Source organism: Chrysemys picta, chromosome 13 (genome assembly GCF_011386835.1).
Source record: "Chrysemys picta bellii isolate R12L10 chromosome 13, ASM1138683v2, whole genome shotgun sequence".
NCBI lineage: Eukaryota > Metazoa > Chordata > Testudines > Emydidae > Chrysemys > Chrysemys picta.
In genome coordinates this window covers 32,841,349-32,862,375 of record NC_088803.1, presented here as the reverse complement: position 1 = coordinate 32,862,375, position 21,027 = coordinate 32,841,349, and the positions used below count along the sequence as shown (strand labels likewise).

Genomic DNA, 21,027 nt, shown 5'->3' with positions numbered 1-21,027 from the left:
GTTTCCGTCAGGTTCTTTTAGAGGAGAGTGTGTCTGAAGGGGGGAAAGGGGGTGGTAATTGGAGAGGACAGCCACCTTTACCAGGGTACAGACACGGGGGCAGGTTCAGCAGCAGGTCACACACACATTGCAGTCACTAGGCACCCTGGTCAGTCTGGGAGGTGGTTTTCATGTTCTGTGGGGGGGGGCTATGTGAGTTTGTGGCGGGGGAGGGCGGTTACAGATCTTATGCAGCGGTCCTTAGCCTGGATGACAGAGCCACGCAGCAGGGGATCTGTAACCGTCCTCCCCCGCCACAAAGTCACATAGCCCCCACACACAGAGTCACGAAAAAGGAGGGGTGGCAGGCTCCGTTGAAACAACCAGTCCACCACTGCGGACCACTCTAGGAGCAGGAGCCTGTCATTCCTCGAGTTTAGAAGCGTCCTTTCCATCATACACCCGCTCCCCACCACAGAATGCGTCCCAGTTTCAACCCTTTACCACGAAACGCTTAATAAAGAAAATGGTGTTAATGAACAAAGTTCCAATTTTTTATTTTTAAAAGTGTGTTGGAAGGGGGGCAACGGGGTGAAGTGGGTATGTAACTGGAGAGGATAGTCAACATTAAGTGAGTAAAGAAACGGGGGCAGGTTCAGCTTCTCTTTAAACAAACTTAATAGTCACAGGTTACCCTGCTCACTGTGGAACCTAGCTTTCAAAGCCTCCCGGATGCACAGCGCGTCCCGCCTGACTCTTCTAATCGCTGGCTGTCTGGCTGGGTGTAATCAGCAGCCAGGATGTGCCTCAACCTCCCACCCCGCCATAAACATCTCCCCTTTGCTCTCACAGAGATTGTGGAGCACACAGCAAGCTGCAATAACAATGGGGATATTGGTTTCGCTGAGATCAGAGCGAGTCAGTAAGCTTCTCCATCTCCCCTTGAGACGTCCAAAAGCACACTCCACCACCATTCTGCACTTGCTCAGACGGTAGTTGAAGAGTTCTTTTTCACTGTCCAGGGCGCCTGTATAGGGCTTCATGAGCCAGGGCACTAGCGGGTAGGCTGGGTCCCGAGGACCACTATAGGCATCTCCACATCCCCAACAGTTATTTTGTGGTCCGGGAAGTAAATATCTTCCTGCAGCCGTCTAAACAGACCTGAAAACACGAGCGTCATGAACCTTGCCCGGCCATCCGACGTTGATGTTGGTAAAACGTCCCCTATGGTCCACCAGTGCTTGCAGCACCATTGAAAAGTAGCCCTTTCTGTTAATGTACTGGCTGGCCTGGTGCTCCGGTCCCAGGATAGGGATGTGAGTTCCATCTATAGCCCCACCACAGTTTGGGAATCTCATCACGGCGAAGCCATCTATGATGACCTGCACGTTTCCCAGGGTCACTACCTTTGAGAGCAGTAGCTCAATGATTGCATTGGCTACTTGCATCACAGCAACCCCCACGGTAGATTTGCCCACGCCAAAGTGGCTCGCGACTGACCGGTAGCTGTCTGGCGTTGCAAGCTTCCAGAGGGCTATGGCCACTCGCTTCTGGACCATCAGGGCTGCTCGCATCCGGGTGTCCTTGCGCTTCAGGGCAGGGGACAGCAACTCACAAAGTTCCAGGAAAGTTCTCTTACGCATGCGAAAGTTTCGCAGCCATTGTGATTCATCCCAGACCTGCAGCACTATGCGGTCCCACCAGTCCGTGCTTGTTTCCTGGGCCCAGAATCACCGTTCCACAGAATCAACATGACCCATTGCCACCATGATGTCCACAGCGCGGGGTCCCGTGCTTTGCGAGAGGTCTGTGCCACTCTCAGACTTAATGTCCTCACCGCGCTGCCGTAGCCTCCTCGCCCGATTTCTCAGCATCTGCCTCTGAAAAAGGTGGATGATAAGGTGCGAGGTGTTGACAACGGCCATAACTGCAGCGATGGTCGCAGCGGGCTCCATGCTCGCAGTGCTGTGGCGTCCACGCTGTCACTCACCAGAAAAGTGCGTGAACTGATTGCCCGCCGGCGCTTTCAGGGAGGGAGGGCGGGAGTGACGGTTGAATGACGACAGTTACCCAAAACCACCCTCAACACATTTTTTTTCCCCAGCAGGCATTGGGGGCTCGACCCAGAATTCCAATGGGCAGCGAGGACTGCGGGAAAGCTGCCCACACTGCACCGCTTCCAATGTCGATGCTTGCCCCGTTAGTGTGGACTCACAAAGTCGAATTACTGTTCTTAGTGTGGATACACACGTTCGACTTTGTAATATCGGTTCCACTAATCGATTTAAGTAAAATCGAACTACTCTTGTAGTGTAGACATACCCTTTCCCAAAGTGCGGTGCCCAGAACAGGGAGCAGTACTTCAGTTCAGGCCTTATCAGTGCTGAGTAGAGTGGAAGAATTAATTTTCATATGTTGCTTACAACTCTCCTGCTAATACATCCTAGAATGATTGCTTTTTTTGCAACAGTATTACATTGTTGACTGATATTTAGTTTGTGATCCATTTATAATCCCCCCAGATTCTCTTCTTCAGCACTCCTTCCTAGGCAGTCATATCCCATTTTGTATTTGTGCGAGTGATTATTCCTTCCTAAGAGTAGTACTTTGCATTTGTCCTTAATGAATTTCATCCTCATTATTTCAGACCATTTCTCAAATTTGTGAAGATCATTTTGAATTCTCATCCTGTCGTCCAAAGCTTACAATCACGGCCATCTTAGAATCATGCGCAAGCTTTATAATTGTACTCTCAATGCCAAACCCAGGACAGATCCCTGAGGGACCCCACTCAATATGTCTTCCAGCAGGACTGTGAACCATTGACAACTACTCTCTGAGTATGGTTTTCCAACCAGTTGTGCACCCACTTGATAGCAGGTTTGTCTAGGCTATGTATGCCTAATTTGTTTATGAGAAGGTCACGTGTGATAGAAACAAAAACCTCACTAAAGTCGAGCTATATCACATCTGCTGCTCCCCCCCATCCACAAGGCTTGTTACCCTGTCAAAGAACAATATTATGTTGGTTTGACATGCTTTGTTCTTGACAAATCCGTGTTGACTGTTACTTATCACCTTATTATTTTCTAGGTGCTTACAAATTGACTGTTTGATTATTTGTTCCAGGATCTTTCTGGATTCTAAAATTAAGCTAGCCAGTCTATAATTCCCTGGGCTGTCCTTATTCCCCCTTTTATAGATAGGAAAATGGGGGAATACATAATCTGTATAGCATATGCCCTTCAGACAGAAAGACGAGAACCTCAGCCCAATTCTGCTCCCATCGAACTCAGCAACCAAACTCCTACTGACTTTAATGGCCGCAGCAGAGGGCTCTGTGTTTAAATGAGTAGGGAATACATGAACAGATGATGCTACCATCTGAGAACCAGCTTATGAAAACTGAGGGGGTAATAGCACTGGCTAGAGCCAGGCATAGTGAGGACAGAATGCAAGTACTGAGAGATTCTATAGTGATGGGCACCAAAACGGACCTTAATAGATAAGGCAGATGCCAAGCAAGCTTTCTGCACCCACAGCTTTAGCAACTATCATGAGGCCAATCACTATTACATGGTAAGCTATGCTTAAGACACTTAGGTGCACCTCCGGTGATGGTGCACCTCTCGGGTGGGAATCATGCAGCTCAGTATTCTTAGACTGCATCACCGGGCTGCAGCCTCCGTTTCCCGCAACCATGATAACCAGTCAGGCCCAGCTATACTTGGCATCTATAAGTCCTTTTCCTCCAGGAGTCTGTGATGAGCAGCTGATTAAAGTGACCCACAAACTGCTTCTTCAAAAGAAAGCATTATTTATTCACCCAAAGGTAGATAGCACACAGAGCAAAGGGATAAAACAAAACAAAAGGCCTGTGCACCTGGGTCTTGCCTAAACATTGTTCTCTCCTTGCAAGGTCTGAGTAAGTTCCACTCAATCCAGACACCCCTGATCCTGGCTTGGGAGAAACAGGCAGTCCCTATAGTCTTCTCAGTCTCTCTGTCAGAGAGTCCTCTAGCCGCTGCTGCCTGTTCATCTTCCTTCTTCTCTAGGCTGAGGTCTTTAATAGTTTAGTGCCTCTCTGATCCTAAGCTCTGGCCTGGGAAAGGTAAACTAGCTAGCCTGTCCAGAATGAAGAGCTAAACTCAGATCCAGGTTCAGATTTCAAACTCCACCACCCATCTCTCTCTCTCTCTCTCTCAAAATCTAAGGTTGTCTTTTCATATGAGTCCCTTCACAGCATGGGCTCTGCTATAACGATCTCCATTAAGGGAGGCTGTATGGCTCAAAGGATTGGTAGCTGGATAGAATCTTTTACCCTGGGTTACTATTCAGGACTTTATGGATTAGGCTCATGAAAGTGTGGCTTCCAACAGCTGCCAAGAAGAAATGCAATGCAGTGACTTCTACTTTCCTCAATAGGAGTACCAAGCACTGAGGAACACAAAAACATGATTCAATACTTTATTAACCCACTTCCAATGTATTTTGAGTATTCCCATCCTTCCTTACCCTGGTATGCCATGCAGGTCTCAATGACATCGAGGGTCTGCTCATCTTCACAGAGATCATATGGCATGTTTCCATCTGCATTTACTGCCAGCAGGTCTGCCCCACTGCAAAGAGAAAGTCCATCATGAGGAAGTGGCACCAATACACATAGAAGGAAAGGGAACCTCAGATGCTGCCCTATAACAGACAATATCCAACAGGTCATGGCAGCTGGGATGATTTCTTTGAAGACCAAGCTGGAGTTTTAATAGTAATGTCTCATATTTGGTGCCCAAATACCTCCAGGATTGGACAAAGATATACAAGGCGGTGTCCATGGGACCTATGAAGGATTAACATGGGGAGGTACATGTCCTGAAGTAGATGTTTTCATAGAACACTGAGTCTCCTCCATGGGATTTGGGGCTAGTGGATCTGGGCTGTGCATGGCTCCAGCAGCCTCGCCTGCTACGCTCACACTCCTCTCTCCTGCGCTTTTAGGAAGGAACAGGCCAATGACCCATCAGTGCCAGAAGCAACATCTCACAATGAGCCCCTGTAACATCATTCTGGAACATAGCACCCAGCCATTAACAAATCTTTAGTCAGTGGACACTTGGCTGGCTGGTCCTCACTGAAAAGTTCTGAGTGCCAGGAGGGTTATTGGGAATGTAGGTGGCGACTAAACTAGTAATTCCTCTCTGGGCAGACTTTCGTGTATTACAGGGCTTCTTGCTTCTTCCTCTGAATCTTATAGTGGGTGCTGTTGGAGGCTGAATACCCAAGGAGATGGACTACTATTCTGATCCAACAGGGTAATCCCTGCAGGTGTTCAAACTCTAGGCAGTCTGGTTGTGTATTTTATATTATAACATAGCTAAGGCTCGATCAGCGATGGTTACAGCCTTTGAAGGAAGGCAGACGGCATCCACCAGCATTTATATTCTTGTTCATTTTTCTCTCATCAGCAGAGCAAATTACAATATAACTTACGCTTGCAATGTATTAGAGTCAATTTAAGCAGCTACCAAAGCATGGGACCTGACATCCTTTGGAAGCTGCTACCTTTGGTGGTCTCTGGGTTCTCTGTTCAGGCACCAAAGCCTTGTGATTCAGTGTCTAAGCAAACCCTTTGATCCGTGAGACCTGTTGCAGAAGCCTTCTTTGATCACCATAATCCCACACTATGCCATGTACTGTAGAAAACCTGTTACCCCTCATCCTTAGAAAGAGACAACTGACAACTCATCTTCTGAACATGGACCATGGTGCAATGTTACTATAGTATTGGTTTGCCAGTGTCTGAGACAACAGAGGGCACCCTGCACTCACCCAAATGGGATGGACCAGAACAGATGCTCCTAGCTCCCCAGTCTGACCCTGTTTGCTTGTTATCCCTCATGCTACATCCTTTCCTATAATCACAAGAAAGGATGTTCCAGGGCCCAGCCAGAATGCAATATACATTCCCACCTTTCATTTATTTCTGCACTCCATTTTTATCCTCCCTCCCCAAAACTTTCAGGTTCCCTCCAATTTTATCCCTGGGCTTGCCCAAACCTTGAGGCTACATATATAGCTGCCCCAAACATTAGAGCTATGCCTGGCCGAATTCCATGTTCATTTTTTTATTATTTCAACAGACAATGTTTATTTTTAAGATTTTTTTTTCTATTTTTATCGATTTACATTTTCACAGTTATGGAAAATTATGGGGGTCAGACAATAATTATTTAAAGAAGCGGATGTTAAGATTTATCAAGTGACAGCTTTATAACTATTAAAACACATATTGTCAACATCACATGTCAAAATACACAGAGTAAATATCCTTAAATCAAACTTCAATAACTTCTCAAGCAGAATTTTTTTCACTTTGCCTATCTATAAATTTCAGTTATTACTGATGGAAATAGCTTTTAGTCAATGTGTGTGTATGGTGAAATTGACGTTTACCAATAAAAATCTAATCTTTCCAAGCCTAATTATAGGCTAAGGAAACTGCAGGAAGCTCCCAGCAATGGATGGGTTTGTTCAAGGTCATGAAGCATTGTTGCATTATCTTCCTTATAGACAGAGTCCTCTGGCCAAGAAACAGGGGCCAAAGTCTGAACCCAAGTCTCCCACCTGGCAGTGCAGTAGTCTAGGACAGCGATTCTCAGCCAGGGGTTTGCGGGGCCCCGTGACTAAAACGCAGAGCCCAATCTCCAGCGTCCCCTGAGGGACTGAAGCCAGGAGGGACTGAGGGACTGAAGTCCCGATCCCGAGCCACCCCTGCGGGGCTGAAGCCGGGAGGCGCGGGGCTGAATCCCAGAGCGCCAAGCCCTGTTGCTCCCTGTGGGGCAGAAGCCAGGAGCCTATGGGCAGAGTTGGGGACATGGAGGGCATTGCCTCCCCCCCCCAACTGCAGCGCAAGAGCACGGCAGTCCCAGGGGCAGCTCCACACCTTCCCCACCATCTCCTCTCCCCGCTCGCTGGCCAGGTCGGAGGCGGGAAGCCGGAGCAGCTGGAGTTTTTATAGCATGTTGAGGGGACCTCAGAGAGAAAAAGGTTGAGAACCCCTGGTCTAGGGTGTACAGAAAGGGGAGACAGACACTGCTTGTGAAGGGTAGCACGTTAGCATACAGGGCTTCTTCTCAGCCTGCTCAACCTCCAGCCAAGGCGAGAGACAGTTTTCAGTACAGAAAGTGCAAGGTTTTCATGCTACAGACAGCACCTGGGGACACAATTGTATGGTTATTGAGACCTCCTTGTCAGCCTCCCTTCAGATAAGTACAATTTAGTGTGATAACCCTAAGCTGTACTATGCTACGCACTAAGACCGGGCCTCCTGCTCACCTGAGTGCAGAGAGCACAAGGGGCTTAAACATTAGGGCCTTCGCCCGAGTGCTCTAGGCAGGGGTGAGTGGGAGGCCCAGTGTTAGTGCCCTGTGTGGTGCAGCTTGGCTCTCTATAGCACTTGTGCTACGTGAACACCTTGTACTTCCTGTGACAGTGTTTCTAGCCTTGGCTGAAGGACTGGCATGGTGCGTAGGGCATTGTGGGGACACTATGCACAGAGATGAGTTTCACCATTAGTCGTTTGTTTTTTCTGGCTATTCCTCTTACTGCACCTTTGCTCCTGGCCCACCTACTGCGAGCAGAAGCCTGGAAGCATAGAGGAAAGGTGAACTACACACATCCAGCCAGCAGACAACAAGCCACATGTGACAGATTGAAATCCAAATCCAGAGGCTTTGGTCAGACAAGCGCCTGCCCCCTTCAAAGCAAACTGATCCAGGTCATCCTCTGTTTTACTGTTTTCTCCTTAGTTTTTCCTGTACTTTCCCTACTCTTCCAACCCAGGCATCATTTCCTAATAACGAGCCAGCAACGTGCAGCCTTGACCTGGCCAACAAGCACCGTCGGCCTGATCCTACAAGGTACCAAGTGTTCTCAATTCTACCAACTGCAGTGGAAGTTGTGAGCACTCAGTAGCTCAGAGGAAGCAATCAGGCCCACCAAGAGATACACAAAAAGGAAGCAGAAGTCACCTACTGCTGAATTAGAATCTTCACCAGGTTGATGTGACCACAGGTAGCTGCTGCATGCAGTGGAGTCCACAGCTCATTGTCCTTTGCATTGACATTAGCCCCGTGGTTGAGGAGAAGCTTGACTATCTCTTCGAAGTTGTCTATGCAGCACTGGTGAGGGACAGAAACAGAGGGGATAATTTTTACTTAGAGCTTGTAAGTGATCACAATACCACAAGCTGCATCCTCCACAAGAAACAATTACTAAAGGCACAGTAACTACACATGGTGCAATATTTCATCTGGGATTCAATTAATGCCAGTAATGCCATGGTTCTTGCCTTAACCCCAAACTGTGCCCTAACAATGACTGATCCTTTCATGGGCTTGGTGGGGTTTTCCTGGCATGACTTCACTTGCTGGCAGTGAAAGTAATGAAACCTCCAGTGTCACAAGCAGAAAATGTTCCCCTTTGTCTGAAGAACAATGACCCTGTGGAGAAATAGCTTTTCTTAAAGCAAATGTCCCTGCAGCACGGAAGAGAGAAAGTCATTTGTAGACAAATCCCCATTCCAGCCATAGAGTCAATGAGAGCATTTACAACATGGACTGGGAAAGGCTGAGCTCAGCAGAAGCTCAACTGCCCTACTGCTGTTCACTGCCGCCCCTCTCAGCACCGAGCAGGAGGCTGCCTGCTGGCACTTCTAGTCACTGTAACTCCTGTGAGCCAGGAGCAGTTAGATTCTTCTTGTGTTTCTGTGCTAGAGACCAGGACTTTCTAACTGGGGAGGGAATTAAAATCGGTTTGATTTAACAAATTGCAGTTTAGTTCAGTGTAGTCCCTGTGTGGACGCTTGGAAAATTACTCTAAGTGCCTGAGACCCAGGGACCTCATTGTGCCAGCTGGCAGAGGGCACAGGGGTGCATAAAGGCTGTAGGGATACCCTGGGACTGGGGTCTGTATAGTGCCAAAGACTGTCGTGTAAGGTCTCTAATAAAAGCCTGTGTCACGCTGGTCAGCACAATCATTGTGAGCTGTAAGTATAGAAAACATGGAAGTTTACATATGTATACTAAAAATTGTGTTCCCTAGGTGTGAGAGCTAGGCAGTCACAGAAAGGTGATCCACATACTTCTGTCATGCTGGGGGGAAAAGACGCTTCTCCCTCTGACTGGTCATGTGCAAACTGAGTATTGTCTGGTTCACAATATATCCCCATTGACAGTCTGAGCAGAATGCTAATCAATAGGTTGCAGGGGTTACAGGAAAAAACAAAAGCAGCAGGGGTTATCATGTTTAAGATTAAAGACAACAAACTTTTGGAAGTATATCTGGGGCATAGATGAACTCCCAGTTATCCTTCACTGGGGAAGGCAAAGCTGCCGGTGGGCTTGGCCTCATGAAAAAAGGGTCACAGCCATCTGGTTGAAAAACACGGTGAGAAGGACTTTGGGGTATGTGGTACCTTATTAGATAAGAGGGCATCTTGTTAGTTGACTTCAGACTCTAGAATGCGTGTTATGATTTTGTTTTATATGTAACTTGGTGTTTCTATGTAGCCCTGTGTTCCCAATATTTCTGTTTGCTACTGCACGAATCTTTACTCTTTGTTAAATAAACTTGTATTTGTTTTCTCTATAAAAAAGTGCTGTGTGTTAATTGGCGCTGTGATCTAAAATGAACTCGTAAGCTGTGGTTTACTGTTCCTTTTAGGGACAGCGGGCCTGGTAATTCTGTGATTGTCTGGTGGATAAGTGTCTGGACATGCCAGGGGATGCTCACAGGGCATCTGTTGCTTACCTGCAGAGGGACAGCAGAGCCCAAGTGGGCTGAGAGGGGAGTATTTGTGCTGCTTGGGGCCGAGGTTGTCAGGGAGCTGACCCAGGCAGGTATAGACAAGGACAAGGTGCCTCACAATGCTGGGTACATCTGAGGAACATCACAGTGCCTTAAATCAATGTCTGAGTCTCCACACAAGAAGGCTGCAGCAATTTACCTAAACAGCCAGTGCACTGATTGAACCAAACCCATTTCAAAACCCGTGAGTAGCTCAGCCTTGTGGGAGAGTCGAGTCAGCTTGCCTTTAAGAGCTGGCAGCCTAGCCTCATGGGGAGCTGCACAGGTGCTGCTTTTTGGATCTGGGCCTAAAGTCCCAAGTCTTGCCCGAGCTCCTCTCTAACAGAAGTAAGTTTTGGGTGTAGGGAGAGGGGCTCTGAGCTCAGCTTAGCCCCAGAGGACAGGATGCTGCAACATGTGAAGACTTCAGGTGTTTTATGGAAAAACAAGCGAAATACATGTGGGAAGGGAACCCTCCCTTGTCTCTGTGAGATGCACTCACAGATGGCCCTGCACAGACACACTGGTGCTCCAGCACCATGGAAGATGAACACATTAACAAGCAGCCTAGGATGGTGAGGGTAGCTCAAGGCCTCACCTGATGCAGTGCAGTGAGTCCATCTTCATTGCACAGGTCCGGGCTGATATTGTTCTTCAGTAAGTAACACACTGCAAGCGAGAACAAAAGGAAGAAAGGAACTTCAGTTTACCAATTCTGGATACATCTTTCACCCTCAGCTCTAACCGAATCCTGGCCACAAAGAAACATAATTGTAGATGTGACAAAGCCATGGCCACCTACCCACTCCAGGTTGTCACTATGCTGTGCACTGGCAACCGGGATCATCGTGGCAACAGTGGGGCTAGAACTCTGGTCTACGGGCTGCAAAAGCACAGGCCTCTGGCACTTGAGTTACAGGAGAGTTAATATGGCACATATAACATTGTGCTGCCTGATTCTAGCCAGTAGAGGGCACGCGTGCACAGACAGTTTTTCACTAACTTTACTCTAAATCAGTGGTTCCCAAACTTTAACAGCCTGTGAACTCCTTTCACTAACAAGTCAAGTCTCGCGAACCCCCTCTTAAAAATGAATATTTCCAGGGATTTTCTCCTTTACCTGAGTATAAATTATAAAAGCGGTAATCTTGGAAATATAAAATTTGTTTTTATGACATGTTTATTACACACTATTTATTATTAATTATTATTTATCATTACAGTATTTTTATTACATCATGAAAACGGCAACACTCTTCCAAGAGCTCACTTTTGTAGCTTGTATCACTTTGAATAAGCCTGTTATAAGACAAAGCTCCTATGTTTCATTAAGGAGTATCAGATGTGAAACAGCAGGAAGGTATTTAAGAAGCCAACTAAAAGAGTTCCTTCTACACAAGCATTCAGGTCTTGAGCAGTCCGGGCAAACAGCGCACGTTACAACAAAGCTTAAACTTGTTCTTCATAATAATTTTAAAAACAACTATTTAGTTTTAAAAACAGCAAAAAATATTCACCTCCCTTTCAGTTTCTTATAAGGAGTCTTGAAGTTTAAATCTCCTCAGTGTGATAGAGATGCTTGCTTTGATCTGCTTAGCTCTTGGAAGTCCAGGGGCTCTGGGCTGCTGGCCCCATGTGCCCAGGGTCCCTAAGGACAGCTCTATCCATCATTAGGGAATTTTTTCTCCAAGAACCCCCTGTAACATTTCACGAACCCCAGTTTGGGAACCACTGCTCTAAATGGAAGCTTTACCATAGAGTAGAACCTCAATTTTATGAACACCAACCATATGAACAACCAACTGTATGGATCATTTTTCCAGACAAAAATAAAATAAAATAATCCCATAACAAAGGTGATGTCAATGTCACCCCTTCACATTTTGATGCCTTCATTGCCTTGGAAATCTCTTTGCAGTAATGTCAAGGACAAGACCACGATGCAGGGCACCAAACTGTGACTTATGCCCCAGACCCACTGTAATTTTCCAGTGTTCAGTTTTATGAATTCCTCGATCCAAACTGCATCATAAACTAAGAGTTCTACTATACCTGGGATTGTAAACTGCACAGGTCTGCTTCAGAACAGTTTGGAACTCGCATTTTATTTCACTGCACCATACCTGAGTGCAGATTTCACTGTGCACTGGGCCGATTTTTTCCAAAAGATAATTTTTGCTCCCACCTTGATGCCAAAAGAGCCTAACTTCCAGCCAGTCTGAGCACCCACGCTCTGAAAATCGGGCCCCTGTCAGGAGTCACGGATTTGGGATACAAGAGCTGAGGCACCCAGAATCAATTGTCGCTTTGGGAAGTCCTGGCAGGTCTGCAAGATGCAGGCATAGCTTTTGGTACTTCACACAGGTCCATGTATGCCTATAGGACATCACAGGATTTTAAGATGACTACTGATGAGTTTGTTAAAATCCTGCCTCTTTCTACAGGTATTGTCAGTTTTTTAAGCAAGGTTCCTTCTGCTAAAGGAAAGCTTCCAAAAATATTTTTAAACCATCTATTCAGTGCAAAAGGAGAAAAATCTAGAAACTGACCTCACACATGGTAACAGCAATGGCCACAAGATAAGTACAGAAGGGTCTCATCAAATATCAGCTGATGGCCAGTATGGGGACTGTTTCAAGTCATTTACACGGAGGTTGTGATGGCCTACACTTGTTTGCTGTGGTTTACTTTTTTAGTTTCTGTAGCCTTATGCTCTTCCCAGCCACATGTCACTGAGCTAGCAGGTTCATAATAACATCCTCCCTAGGGGCAGAGATGCACCAGCTACTTGTATCCCATCATGTTCCTTGGCAGGGGATGTAATCATTAAGGGAAACCAGAGCTGTAAAATACAGAACACTCATGAGGCTAAGAGGGCAAGAACAATCTTTACAGCCTGCAGACAGGAGAGATTGCAACACTGGCTATTCCCAGAGCAACAGCACAAGCAGGAAGGCGCCTAGTTTGGACTAGTCACTTTCCTCCCTGCAATCCCTTTATCAAAAAGGGAGCGATTAGGGAAATAAACCCTGCAGTGTACACACATGAGCAACAGGACTTCTGTGCTCTGCTCAGAGAACAGCAATGCTTAACACTTGCATTCAGAGCACTATGCAGACACTATCTAGGGCAGGGGTAGGCAACCTATGGCACGTGTGCCAAAGGCGGCACACGAGCTGATTTTCAGTGGCACTCACACTGCCCCTGTCCTGGCCACTGGTTCGGGGGGGAGGGGGAGGATCTGCATTTTAATTTAATTTTAAAAGAAGCTTCTTAAACAGTTTAAAAACCTTAGTTACTTTACATACAACAATAGTTTAGTTATATATTATAGACTTACAGAAAGAGACCTTCTAAAAACATTAAAATGTATTACTGGCACGCGAAACCTTAAATTAGAGTGAATAAATGAAGACTCGGCACACCACTTCTGAAAGGTTGACGACCCCTGGTCTAGGGCTATACCTACACTATGCACCTTTTAGCGACACAGCTGTGCCACTACAGCCGTGCCGCTAAAAAGGGCAGTGTAGCCACTCTTTGTCGGTGGGAGAAAGGTCTCCTGATGATAAAAAACATCCACTCCCAATGAGCGGCAGTTTTCGGTGGTAAAACTTTTCGGGGGAGTGTTTTTTTCATACCCCTGAATGACAAAAGTTTTACCGACAAAAGACCAGTGTAGACAAAGCCTAGTTCTCACAACTGCTCAGAGAGGCAGGGAATGCTAGGAGGTTCTTATCCTCATTTTAGAAAATACGCATGAAGGGTTCAGACCCCTGCTAAAGCCCTCCAGTTTGAGAAGAGGATCACAACATGGTCAAAGTTTGTAGTACAGACAAGATCATAGGGATGTTCTGTGACCTGCTATAGCCTCGGTGATGGCCAAGGCCTTAGCCCAGTTATGTGACCCAATTAGGTTTTCTCTACACTACAAATCTGAACCAAGGGATAATCAGGAACCCCAACCTGGCTGTTTTTGCGGTCTAGTATTTTTGTAGGGCCTTTCATCTCTCCAGTTCAGTTTCCCCATCTGTAAAATGGAGATAACAGTACCCACTGCTCTCCAACTCCAGCCCTTTCTGTACTCAGCAGTTTTGTAGTCAGGCACTTCAGTGCTTTGCCCACAGACACAGAGGAAGATGACATCAGGAGACTAGAACGCCAGAGTTCATTCCATTCCTGTGCATTAGGCACCAGGCCACCTTCTCTTCCAACACAAATTATCATGATGTAACTGATCCAGTGTGACAACCTGGTGTTGAGATATGGCCTAAAGCTTTGCAGATTCCTCTTTATATTTAAACTCAATGTGATATTTTCTTAGTGTGCCAGTTTGCTACCAACACATTCTGCCCTCAAGTCACACAAGCAGGTCTCACTGGGATGAAGGGAAATATAGTCACGTCATCAGACCAGACTCCTGAGTTCTGTTCTATTCCTGATTTTTGCCACTCACTGATATTGGCTAAATCACTTAACCCTTCTGAGCCTCAGTTTCCCCATCAGAGATAGGAACAATGTTCCTTCCGGACCTCACAGAGGTGTTGGAGGATTAACTAATATCTGCAAAGTGCTTTGGAGGTCCTGATGCTGTTGAGAGCTTGATGTCGGGAGTTGCACAGAGAAAGCTGTTTGCAGCACACACTTTTTCTTGGTCCTATAAAATCCGGGAACCATGTTATATATTCTTGGGCACCACCAACTGGCACCGTATCTATTAACTATTGAGAGAGAGAGAAACAGAGCACTCCTGTCATATATTTATTCCTTGGAATTAAACACACACAACACAACACCAGGTTTAATGGCCAATCTAGGCAGCTCACACCTTATGCTCAGCACATGGACAACCCACAATACTTACACACTTCCCAGTTCTGAAACTGTCTGCACCCCTGCCAATACGTCTGATTTAATGACTATGCTTTTCCCATTACTGGCTAACCCCATCTTCCTGCTCTAATAATAGGATCTGACTGATAGACCTGTCACTCACTGGTGGATCTGTTTTTTTGTTATTTACTTTGGATGTGATGCCATTAGGAGGCTTAATTCAATCTGGCTCATTTCAGAGCCATTGTGTACGAATGTCATGTGGCTCTATAATCATGTTTTCCCTGCTTACAACGATTTGGGCACGTAAACGCTGGCAGATTAACCTTACAAGTGCTGTCGTCCATGCGGGAGGAGCCGGGGCATCAGTGGAACACCAGGGTATATGCTGAAGAGTCCATATACTCTCTGCTTGTGTGGGCAAAGTTCATAAGGCACTGAAAGAGTTAAGGATGGTTAGCAAAGGACTGACATGAAGCTCATGTGCAGCCACGTGAGTTGACCTTTACCACAAGACGTATTATATTCTCCCCTTCCGCAGACTCAGCAAGGTATTATTCATGCTCATGAATGCAAGAGAGAGACTGCGCTGGCTTGTGCATCGCATTCCCTCCAGGCCCAGCCCTGCCCCTGCACCTTAGTCCTGACAGGAAATGCCTTGCGATGAACTTACTCATTGGCCGCGTGTGCGAAAATGAAGGCAGCACTGACAGCCAAGGACTCCTGACTTGGCCCCCCAGTTCTGCCACAGACATCATGTGCCCTCCGTAAGGCTCAGCCCACCTCTCCCCGCTCCGCCACCCTGCCCCAGTCTGTAAAATGGGGACAGCGGTACTGACTTTCCTCACAGAGGGGGTAAATGAGGTAGTTAATGCTGCAGAGTGCTTTGAAGATAGTGTGCTATACAAATTCTGTATGTGGTGGCTGCCTAGAGCTCCATTTAATGTATGAGGCAATGGAGCTGCTGTCATAACAGCACTGGGACATTCCCCTTACTCAGCAACAGGGTCATTCTTCACCAGCATCCTTCAACCGGAAAGTTTCCACACCTGGGGTTAGCCTTGGAAATACCCTTCCCTGCTATTTCAGTGCAGGGTTACTTAGGACAGGGACTGTGGAAGTCTGGTCATGTGGTAGAGGCCTTGGGCCTGGGTTCAATTCCCAGCTCTGCCACGGACTAGATTTTCAGAAGTGCTCAGCGCCCGGAAACTGCCACTGAACAATCTGAGCTTTTAAAGGCAGGCCTCTGTAGGGCCTGATTTTCCAAGGTGCTGGGCACCTGTCAGACTCAGTGGCTTTAACTGAAGTTATGTTGCTCAGTGTCTTCAGAAAAATGAAATCAGACCTTCATCTGCCATAGACTTGCTGTGTGACATGGTCAAAGTCGCTTCCCCTCACTCTGCCTCAGTTTCCCATCTGCAAAATAGGGACAGTAAAGCACAGATTCTTGGCACGTATACTAACTTTCAGCCAAGTGTTGTGATTTTGCCCCTTAGCTGGCCGGGGGATAAGTGAGTCCTCCTGTGCAACCTCCCCCTGACTCTGTTAGAGGATCTCGAGGCTGAGAGCATCTTCAGGGCTGTAACAAGGACCTGGAGAACCCCCTGGGGACAAGACAGCCCAGAAGGCAGGGAGCAGGGAGTTAGGTAATGGTGAGCCCTGGCCTCCACCTCTGGAGTCTAGGGGCAAAAATTTGCTTAGCGCAGGACTGAAAATGCGTTTGGTGATCTCTGCTTTGTTCTCAGGGATTGTCTGACTGGATTTCCAACCCCCACTCCAGATTTAGGAGCGTTTCCATGGCTCTGCCAAAGTATTTGTATGTCCCCCTCACCTTAGTATCTGGGCACTTCACAAATAATCAATTTAGCTTCTCACCTTTGTGCGGGATGGAAATAGCTCTATCCAATAGATGGGAAATTGAGGCACCACGAGAGGAAGTGACTCGCCCAGTGTCCCACAGCAAGTCTATGGCAGAGGTTGGAACAGAACCCTGGCTCCCAGGACCCTGCTTCAGCACAGATCCATCCCTCCTCTTTGAGCAAAGCAGGGCACGGCCAGCCCCAGGGGTTCCACAACACTCAGCCACTGATCCCCAGAAGCCTAATCCACAGGGGTCCTCTTGGGGAGTGATGTGAGTTCATGGAGCGTGGTGTTCTCTGCCAGGAATGTCAAAGAGGGGACCCGCTGTGACGCAGACACCTGTCAGTTAAGAACTGGGCTGAGAACACCCACCTCATTTCACAGGGGCCATGGAACAGCGCTCAGGGCTTTCATTTACTCCCTGCTGGCTGCCTACTCATTCACTGTTTGTTCCGCCCATTGAAATCTTATCTTCCTTTTCTCTTTGGCACAAATCCCTCCATTATTTCCACCGTGTGCTGGGCCCGCGTCCTGCCTCTGCCCCTGTTACACCGGTAGCAAAGGAAACAGGTGATTACCCGCTGCGCTGCCTGCCTACAGAACAACTGCAGAGCAGGCGGCAACACCAGGGATTTCTGCTTTGCTGTCGGGCACAGAGGCAACCTGAAAGAACTGCAAGCGGCAACACACTGCCAGTTAATAACGAACAGTGCTGGGAGGGGAGCCCAATTAAAGATGAACGGGAAAGCTTTAAGGCTGGGAATCTGAACCAGTAAATCCCAGTTGGGGGGCAAGGGAGGGGGAGTGAGAGGTGTAAGAGCATCTTAGCCCTATGCCGTGGGTCCCTCCTGGGGGTGCACCGTAAGAGTGAGCTGTGCAGATGGGCAGAGGGCAGGAGATCTGGGGCTTCCCCTACAAATAGCTCTGGCAGATCCCCTGAGATGTGTGAGCCTCCTGGGCCAAAGCTATTGCCACTTCCATGTGGGAAGGGGGAGCAAGCCCCCTCTTCTGATGGAAGAATTAGGATGAATACAAGTGTGTTGACTTTCCTATGTCCTAAGCAGACACACCCACATGGGGAAGAATGAGGCACTTAGAATATCTTGCAGGAAACCAGTACGCCTAACAGTACCAAATAACATTTACTTGCTTAAAATGCTGTGGCATTAGCATTAGACCCACTTACCAGGGATGCATTCAGTCAGTTCTAAAAGTTAGAGTGTAACACAGGATACTAGACTAGCTGGACCATGGGTTTGATCCGGTACGGCAATTACGGTCTTTGACAGTGGTCAGCACCAGATGTTTATGGGGAAGGTGCAAGAAACCCCACAGAGTATTAAACAAGATGATATATATATATATACACACAATGTCACCTTCATTCTTTTAACAGGGCAAATAAGAAGTAAATAAGTGGAGGACACCAACAGGTCAGGCTGAGTTCTGCATGAACGGTATTTTAACACAACCCAGGACCAAACAAAACCTCTTAAGATGTTGCAATGGAAACTAACACTTTGAAACAGATCAGTATTTCCCTGAAGCATTTGCAACCCAGATGTTGCAGCACTGTGCTTGAAGAAGAATCTCAAACTTTCCATAGTGGGTGCCACATCTTAAGGGGGAGAGAATGTCTCCTGGGCACCTCCTCTCTCATTTGCAATCTGTCAACTACATCTGTTAACTTATATGGGAAAGAAATATTAGGAAAGGATTTATTTTCAGCTTTTAATAAGATCTAACAATTGAAGACAAGCAGAAACAGCCAATACCAGCTATGGACCACCAGCAAGTCTACCATGGACCACAGTTAGTGTGTGGCTATGCTAGTGGCATGAGTGGACCATTGGGCCACTCTTTGCCGGGGCTTTCTCATGAGAACAGCCTTTGTATATGGCGCAAGGAACTAAGAGAACATTGTCCTCCACAGGGAAATGGGAAGGGCTACAGTGATGAGAACTGTAAATCCGTGGATAAATAGAAACTGCTTTTACTATCTACTTAAAAATGAGCTTAGAGAACTCAGAACTGCTATGGGCGTTTTCAAGAGAGTTCAGCATCCAGCAAGCAACTCCCATTTTCACACACACAATTAAGTCCTTAAGAGAGCTCAGTGCTCAATGCGCTGAGCTCTATTATAAAATCTGGCCATAATTATCTGTAATTGATAGACCCATTGATATGCTGTATGCACCGAGCAAAAAGATGGTGAGAAACAGAGACGCCCTCTCAAATGGAATACAGCAGTCACACTAGGAGCCAGGTGAGCAAATCATTGTGAATAATTCATTATGAATTATATTCACAGAATAATAATTCAAATGCATTTTCCATTATTCTATCCACTCTAACTATAATTAAACTTCTCATGCTCAAGAAGATTTGACATCAATGCAGTTTCTGCATACATTTAGTCATTCAAATCTACACTATATTAAATAAAAGAGCTCCCATGACAACTATGAAAATACATCTCTTAAAAACGAACTGATTCCAAACAGCTACCCCCCGTCACACTAAACTGGCAGCTACATAAACAAAGCACTTACTGAACAACATCAAACCTCCATTTGAGTCCCCCCAATCTCCTCCTGCCACATCCCAGCAAGACCTATTTCCTCCCCAGACCATGGGAGTTGGGGGGAAGAGATGATAAAGCAACCTATACTCCACAGAACAGTAAGGGCCGTAAAGAAGACGCACCAAAATGTAAGAAGCTCACTCACTTTAAGAGGCATTGTCAAGACTGCAGTGTAGTTCCTTAGGCCTGAGATGTTAATATAGGTGTTCCACACAAGAAAAGTTTTGCCAGTATAGCTGAACTAGCAAACCTTCTAGTGTAGACGCAGCTTATACCAGCAAAAAGAATGCTTTGGCCTGTATAACTTGTACCAGTCCCCAGAGCTAAAATAAGATATACCAGCACACTTAGGCCTGGTCTATACTGGTGGTGGTGGTGGGCGGGGGTTGATCTAAGTTAGCAACTTCAGATACGTGAATCTTCACTGTGGTAAGTCGACGGCTGACGCTTTCCCATCGACTCCGCCTGCGCCTCTCGCCCTGGAGTCGGAGTCGACGGGAGAGTGCTCGGCGGTCGATTTATCGTGTCTAGACTAGACGCGATAAATCGACCCCCGCTGGATCAATCGCAGCACAGCAATCCAGAGAGTAATGTAGACAAGCCCTTACAGAGACAAGGTGGGTGAGCTCAAAACCTGGTCTATCCCACCAACAGAAGTTGGTCCAATAAAAGATATTACCTCACCCACCTTCTCTCCTGGAACCAACATAGCTACAACAGCACTGCATACATATACCAGCAAAACCACTTGCGGCAATATCAATGCATCAACACTAATGCTTTTGTCAGTGTAAAATCTATATACAATAATAATAATCACACCTCTAACTGATTTTACCATACTGGCAAACGTTTCTGGTGTAGACCTGGCCACAGGCTCCAATCCTGCAGATATATGCACAGGGTTAGCTTTAAGCACACAAGCTGTCCCATTTGAGAGAGAACTAATTATTTATTATTTTGTATTACTGGAGCACCTTGCAGCCCTAGTTATGGACAGGACCCCATTGTGCTAGGTTCTGTACAAAGGCAGACCAAGAAGACTGTTCCTACAATCGAAGTATAAGACAGGAGACAACAGATGGATACAGACAGGAGAGAACAAGGAAACAATGAGACAATACTTGTGTGCTGGAAATTAAACATATGAGAAAGGATTTGCAGAATCTGTTTTATTGTTAGTTTTAAAAATCAGGTTTATCTTATGCCATTTGGACTTTATTCTTAGTTTGGACAGTGAAATTTAGACTAGTCAGTTTCACTACCTGGTTCTCAAGCTCTTGCAAAAAGCCCTGCTGTATTCATGTTTCCAACACTGTATGGAAAATAATTGTATTTTTAAAGCTGGTTCCATTGAATAAAACCAGTCAACATTTCTATTCCTCTTAAATTATGAAATTTTGCTATATCTAAAATTAGGGAATTGAACTAGTTGGTAGCTTCCACTTAGATTTCTAAATGGAGCGGGTCAGAAAATGTCCTCCTGCCCTCCTCCCCAGCTAAAAAACTTAGTTTTTGGACAATAAACTCCAAAGATTTGAAGGAAACTGGCCCGTACCACAAAAAAATTAGTTTAGTCAAAGATCCAATTTTCTACTGGAAAAAAGTTGATGAAATTTTTTTGATCAGCGCTATTTCTAATGTTCTAATTCAGTGGTTTTCAACCTTTTTTCATTTGCAAACCCTCTAAAAATTTTTGAATGGAGGTGCAGACCCCTTTGGAAATCTTAAGACATAGTCTGCGGACCTCCAGCAGTCCACAGACCACAGTCTGAAAACCACTGTTCTAATTAGTCAGAGTGCCTGGATTGCCATCTTCAGAACAAACCGATGCATTTCTCCCAGTGCCTGCAACACACAACTAATTTCCCTCCCTCACTCAACCTGTTGATAATTCTGTAATTATTGTGATGGGTTGGATCACAGCG

General features: G+C 46.3%; 1 protein-coding gene across 2 annotated transcripts in view; it reads right to left on the bottom strand.

Moving 5' to 3' along the window:
• Positions 1–21,027, bottom strand: part of PPP1R16B (protein phosphatase 1 regulatory subunit 16B) — a 110,529-nt gene that overhangs the window by 18,702 nt on the left and 70,800 nt on the right. For both annotated transcript variants that reach the window (XM_042858288.2, XM_005295334.5), the window contains 3 exons: positions 10,421–10,491; positions 8,011–8,156; positions 4,495–4,598 (listed from right to left, as the gene is read on the bottom strand). In XM_042858288.2, coding sequence (XP_042714222.2) covers positions 4,495–4,598; positions 8,011–8,156; positions 10,421–10,491 — 321 coding nt within the window. The remainder of the gene's footprint in view (positions 1–4,494; positions 4,599–8,010; positions 8,157–10,420; positions 10,492–21,027) is intronic.